This window comes from Calliphora vicina, chromosome 5 (assembly GCF_958450345.1).
Source record: "Calliphora vicina chromosome 5, idCalVici1.1, whole genome shotgun sequence".
Taxonomy (NCBI): Eukaryota; Metazoa; Arthropoda; class Insecta; order Diptera; family Calliphoridae; genus Calliphora; species Calliphora vicina.
This window is the reverse complement of record NC_088784.1, coordinates 33,390,970-33,397,445: the sequence shown is the minus strand read 5'-3', so window position 1 is coordinate 33,397,445 and position 6,476 is coordinate 33,390,970. Positions and strand designations below refer to the sequence as shown.

Here is a 6,476-nt window from a genome sequence, read left to right as displayed (position 1 = left end):
TTATGTAATTAAAAAATTGGTGTATTGTTTGCTTTATTGATAAAATCCTACATATTTATGTATAAATTACAATATTTTCAATACACGTTAGTTTGTAAATTGTAACATTTAAACAGATGTTAATTACAAGAACTGATCACACCATTCATTGAGGCAGTTGAAGCAATCCTTAGCTTGTTTAGAATTGGCATAACAGGTATTTTTAATCCATTCCGTAAAAAGATATTCGTTTCTCTGTAACACTAAATGTTGACCGAGCACAGTATTTGCCTATAATAATTTACCGAATTACACATTGTGTTAATTAAATATTCTACTATCATCTATGTATGATAAAACTTACTTTATTGAAGCCAGATTCATTTAAACGAGCACCCAAAATCGTTCCTATTCCCGCCAGATCTGTGACAGGTTTTTCACCCATAGGATCGGATACGAAATCTCTATGCTTTTTTGAAGTGGTCGCCATGATTGTTTCGCTTTCTCTATGATACAAACTTTTATGAATTAAATATAAAACGATCAACTATACTTTAGCTTATGTGCTGTTTTTCGATAGCGAATGAGTGCTTTGAGTGGACGTTTTACATGTATTTTGTTTTTGTTACAATAACAAAACACATGTTAAATTTCCACTCGAAGCAGTGCTGTCAGATTAGGGGATTTTTCCCCAAATTGGGGATTTTATTTTGTAAATGGGGATAAATAATTGGGTTTGGGGATATAGGGGAACAGTTGGGGAAATATTGTATGTTTTGGTGATTTTTAGAATCTTTTTGGGGATTTTTATTTTTTCGTTTCAGTTTATTTAATTTATGTAAGAGATTATTTTAAAATCGAAACAAAACATTGAACTATAAGTCTGATAAGTCGTAAAATTTCAACAAACATTTTATACTGTCAATTCTTGTTATTATTGTTGTGTTATCAATAGACGTGAATGTTTGTTTTAGAAAAAGAATTTGTAAAAATGGAAAAAGAGCATAATTCCACCTGGGAAATTGAATATTTTTCTCAAGGTATTTCTTATGGAATAAAATCTGAAATTTAACTGTATATAAAGAAGGGTATTCATTTCAAAATTAAATGGAAAATTACAATCTAAGTTATCTTACAGTTTTAATTTTTTTAAGGGTGATTATAAATTTTATTTTTTAAATTATTATGCATGCTATATAAATAAAATAAAAAGAATTGTAGAACAAATAAAGTACATATCGAGCCCTAACCGCAAAAATAACGTAAGCGAAATTTTTTTAAAAATTGACTTTTTAATGAAAATCGATAGAAAAACACCCGAAATAATGAAAATTAAGTGTTTATATATACAGAGATATCGCAATTTCAATTATATCGTAAGCGACACTCACCTCTTTGCTTTACCGCAAAAATAACGTAAGCGACATAAAAGCAAAAAGGGGCAGTAAATGAAAGTAAGTGTAGCCGAAGAACTAGAGAGAAAATCAAAAGAAATTGAAATACAAAAAGATAGATGTACTAAATGTGATCAAGGAAAAAATTTAGACAGCAGTCGTCACATCCAAACAGAAGAATTTAAGTTTAAGAATTTTTTTGAAGGAGCTAGTTTCGACCTTCAAATAGTTTTGAATATGCCTCATAGTAAAACAAGTAAGAAAGTATGGTTGGTCAAGCCCGACCATATAAGAAGAAGAGCAAAATCTTTTTTTTTTTTTTTAATTTCAATATTTTATATTTTTGAGCGATTTTCGAAATGTGCCTTATATGGGAGCTATGACAAATTATGGACCGATCACCATGAAATTAGGTCGTGTGATTTATGTTTACATGAAAGTTTTTTATGTTGAATTTTATGTGTATAGCAACATTTTTAAGAGATTTATGCACGTTAAAGTGATTTTTGGAAGCGGGTCTTATATGGGAGCTATAACTAATTATGGGTCGAACACTATAACATTTGGTGACATGAATTCCGTATATATAAAACTTATTTGGAGCAAAATTTGTATATATATCCATATAAATTAAACATTTATGACCGATAAAGTCCAATCGGTAGGACATTTGTATGGGGGCTAGGTGAAATAATGGACCGATTTCAGCCAGTTTCAATAAGCTCCGTCCTTGGGCCGAAAAAATTATATGTACAAAATTGCGACCTGTACTCTGCGCACAAGCTTTACATGGAGAGCCAGCCAGCCAGCCAGACGGACGGACGGACATCGTTTAATCGACTCAGAAAGTGATTCTGATCGGTATACTTTAAGGTGGGTGCTAGACTAATATTCTTGGGCGTTATGGTGGTGTAGGGTATAAATATTACACTGTTTTGTTCAAGAAAATACTAGTATTACAATTTAAGTGTTTATGGATTGTGTTTTTTATGGGGTGAAAAAGACGGCAAACGATGTTGTAATGAAATTTGTTCTGCAATGTACAAATATCTTCTTATTTTAGATAAACGGAAAACTGTGAACGGTTTGTATTGCGATAGCTGTGCCTGGCAAAATCATAATAAAGCCATGTTAACCATGATAGCTTATTTCATTATATCATCCAAATTCATTAAATCTATTAAAATTACTTACTTACTACCAGGTCTTACCATGATGCCTGTTGATTCTATTCACAGCACAATATAATCATTTACTCGAATCCGAACTGTATGGGATCCTAGTGAGTGGCCTACAGTTAGTCGAAGTGCAAGAACAAACCCTTACGGTTATGACTCTGATTTTCTAAACTGGAAAATGTTTTCTGATCTGCTTCTTCCAAAAAAAATAAAATTAAGCTCGATGTGGTCTGCAGTTTTTGATACAACCGTGATTACAATTAAATACTGCTATTTAGACAATAGCGAGGAAAAGACTATTAACATTGATTTAAATACTTCTACGGTCCGTGGATCTCCTCCGGTATACAACACATAAATTTAATGATATGAAAGAAAGCTCTTAGCAATAAAAAAGTATTCCTCAATGTTTTCATAACGAATATGTTGGCCTGGAACATCCCAAAATGTTTAATTTACTGCATACTTTAAGAAAATATATTTTTTCGATACTTAAGAAAATATTTTTTCTTTGTAAAGCATAGAGGTAAACAACGTAAGCTCCAAAACAAATTTGTTGCTCACAAAATTAACTTAAAAATGCACTTATCGCATGTATGATACCATTAATAGACTACATTTTAATTTTCAAAGAAATCCTTCGCACAACTTAAAAAAAAAACGAAAAAAACTATCCTATAAAATTTGATTTTTGGCGCTTACGTTATTTTCGCGGTTAAGGCTCGATATAAATATGTTTGAATTAAAATTAAACTAGTATTTTCACTGGGGATGTTTGTTTTTTTTTGAGGAATTTCGGGGATGAAAATTTTAAATTTGGGGATAAGTCTCCAAAACAATCTGGGAACCCTGACTCAAAGTACTCGTTCGCTATAGAAAAACAGCACATTACTCTATCGAAACCAGCTTATTTTAAACGTTCACCCAAAGTCTCTCCTGCGCTCGCCACATCTGTGAGAGGTTTATCGCTCATTGGGTCGGCAACGAAATTTCTATACTTAGATAGATATGTTCGACAAGTTTCTTTTGTTTTTATACCCTTCACCTTCGTGAGAAGTGTATATATAAGTTTGTCATTCCGTTTGTAATTTCCACAATATGGACGAGAAGATTCTATATATATGTAACTTTTTGAAATCGGAACACAAACGAAGAAATATTATTATTTTTAAAATTGAACATACCCGAGGTCTCCTAGCAAAAGAGGTCTTGAGCTCCAAATCTTCTCGTAAAAAACCGGAAGCTCGATTTTGATTTTAGAACCATGGTTTCTTCTGGAAAAGTTCTTAGAATTTTCCGTAGATTAGGAATTTGCTATACGCTTAGTAGTCAAAAAAATTGACCCACCCTAGTATACATATAAGATTTGGCACAGCCGTTTTTAATTTTCAGTTGTATTTTAGTTTAAAAGCGACGTATTAAAATAGCAAAAAAAATATTTTTAAACATAATATCTTATTTTTTAGTTAATTAGAAAATGCCCAACTTTGGCCCGCGTAAACTTTTTAGTCCTAATATCAAAGGTTGGAAAGGCTGGATTTTTTTTTGGAATAGCCCGATTCTAAATATAATTTTTTATGTAACGAATGTAAAATTTACCTTATTATGTTGAAATATAGCAAAGACAGAGAAGTTTTAATGAAAAAATCACAATAAGTGGTGAATGACGATATATATAATTTGGTCATTCTGTGTGTAACATTGAGAAATAATCATCTAAGACCCAACAAAGTAATATATAACTATTGATTATTATGAAATTCTAAGTTATGTCCATCTATCTGTCCGTCTCTGTTAAACATTCTCACGTCTAAAATACACAAACAAACTTAGCAGGAATTCAACAAAAAAATGTATCATAAGCAGTGTGGTATTTATCGTTATTATGTTTATGATAAAAGGACTAACTCTGTTGAAAATGGTAAGAATCGGTCCATGATTTCTCCTAGCCGCCATATAAATTTATTCCAGAAATATGGTGCTACACGCAGCGAAAAAACATGGTTGTGAAAAACATAATCTAAGAGTAACATCAAATCATATTATTATTATTCAAATTTATTTTTGGGAATACAAAATTTAATTTTAATGTACTAAATTCTCAATTAAAATATTATTGATAAATTCACTGAAATTTATTATGCACAGTTCTGTAATTTTTGTCCAGTAATCCTATTACTGGATTTCGTGAATATCGGTCCATATTTTTTCCATTCGTTAAATCACTGAAATTCTCAAAAATTTCTTAGTTGATGCAAAAAATACTAATATTGTACAAAACTCGCTACGGCCCATACAAAAACTTCAATGGGAAACGAAAATTCTCCATTAACTTAACAAAACTGCCAAAGGCTTTTGAAAAGTTAGCTCGAATTTCATTTGTATGGGCCATTTTTTGCACTATGAGTGAAAATTGAATATGGTTCATGTCAAGTGAACCAACTTTTGAAATCGATGTCTTCCGATCGGTATGGAATGCATCAAGGTTAGTTCTATGGGATAGTAATTCAGACACAATTTTTCAACAAGATCGGTGTAGAACTCTCTGAGTTAGAGGGGCACTGTGGTTCCAAATCAAAATCTAGGTGGACAAAATTATGAAAATCGGTATCTTCAGAATTTGGAAAAACTAAGTTTTTTCGGAAGCTGACAATCTGCTCTCCTCCAATATAAATGGGAAGCGCCAGAAGTTCAACAAATTTTGAATCATATTTTCGTTAATTTTTTTTGTAATATTTTACTGCTTTACTAAATTAGATATATCTCAATGGTTTTACCATATAGAAATTCATACTTCAAAACATAGATATACATTGATATAGGCTTTTAGAAAAGGTATATCTTATATTTATAGGCCTCTCCATTTTCCTGTTATAGTCCTTTAAACTTGGTTCTTAAATATACTGATATTTTTTTTTTCTAAGAATGTTATATAGCTTCCCAAAAAAAAAAGACCATCGAAGCCCGTCCAATGACTATATACATCATTTGAAGAAACTTCTGGGGAATGTCTTTGTAAAAAAATTGTAGCCGCCAGCACCCACCGAAATACTTTTTTTTAACCCTGCATGCCCAAACATATTTTTTATGCGTTATGACCAATGTTAGAAAAATCGATTCTGTGGAATCGGCGATGCGCCTACTTCTCAAAAAGTACTGAAAACGTAAAATACTATACCTCTTTATATATAAAAATTAAAAACATTTATATTTGCTATGGTTTTTGATTTATTTGTAATTTAATAAATTTTCGTCTTTCTTCAGTCTTAGCAATATCACTTGGAGTTTTTAAAAAAAATAAAAATAAATGAAATAAATTTAAAAACTTAAAATGCTTCCTGGCATTATAAAATTAAGGTAATGCTTTAAGTAATTAAAGCTGAAACAAAGTTGTACTTTAATGTTTTGCACAAAAGGCGCAAAGCTCAACTTTGTGTTCGCCACGTATATTTTTTCGCATTTTGAGCATGCAGTCTTTGTCTTGCTGTGTTTTTGATATAGGAACATAACACGCAAATTTTTCTTTTCTTAATTTTTTTGGAGCTGTATTTCGTCTTCTGAGCAATAATGTCACTTGGTTATTCATCGATGTCTTCTAAATCGTGACCACTGCTTTCATAATTGTCACTGTCCACTAGGGTATTCAATTAATCGGGTTTCTGATTTAATCGAGCAAATAATTAATCGAGGTTTAGATTTAATCGGTTAATAATCGGTTAAATTTTAATTATTCGATTAACCGAATAATTTCCATTTTAATTTTAAATTGAAAAGAAAAACAAGAATTTTGTGTATTTATATAAGCATTTTGTTAATAAAAAGAACAAAAACATAAAAAACGAACAAAACATAACATTTCAACAAAACAATAAATAAACATGTGAGTTTTTTTAGGATTTTAGGGAGATATTCTGAAATAATCTTT

The 6,476-nt window shown here is 30.7% G+C and overlaps 1 protein-coding gene across 1 annotated transcript; it reads right to left on the bottom strand.

Annotated features, from left to right (window-relative positions):
• Nucleotides 1–542, bottom strand: LOC135961637 (barrier-to-autointegration factor-like). The gene is made up of 2 exons (XM_065513166.1): nt 344–542; nt 1–270 (listed from the first exon to the last, which is right to left on the bottom strand). Exons 1-2 carry the CDS (start codon nt 467–469, stop codon nt 124–126), a joined length of 273 nt encoding a protein of 90 aa, XP_065369238.1. The 5' UTR covers nt 470–542; the 3' UTR covers nt 1–123.
• Nucleotides 543–6,476: the final 5,934 nt, after the last annotated feature.

Bases quoted from the DNA above. Each gene is read 5' to 3' on its own strand.
- LOC135961637 (XM_065513166.1), bottom strand. From the start codon at position 469: ATGGCGACCACTTCAAAAAAGCATAGAGATTTCGTATCCGATCCTATG. The intron at 271-343 runs GTAAGTTTTATC...AAATTATTATAG, and splicing joins ATGAATCTGGCTTCAATAAA to GCAAATACTGTGCTCGGTCA.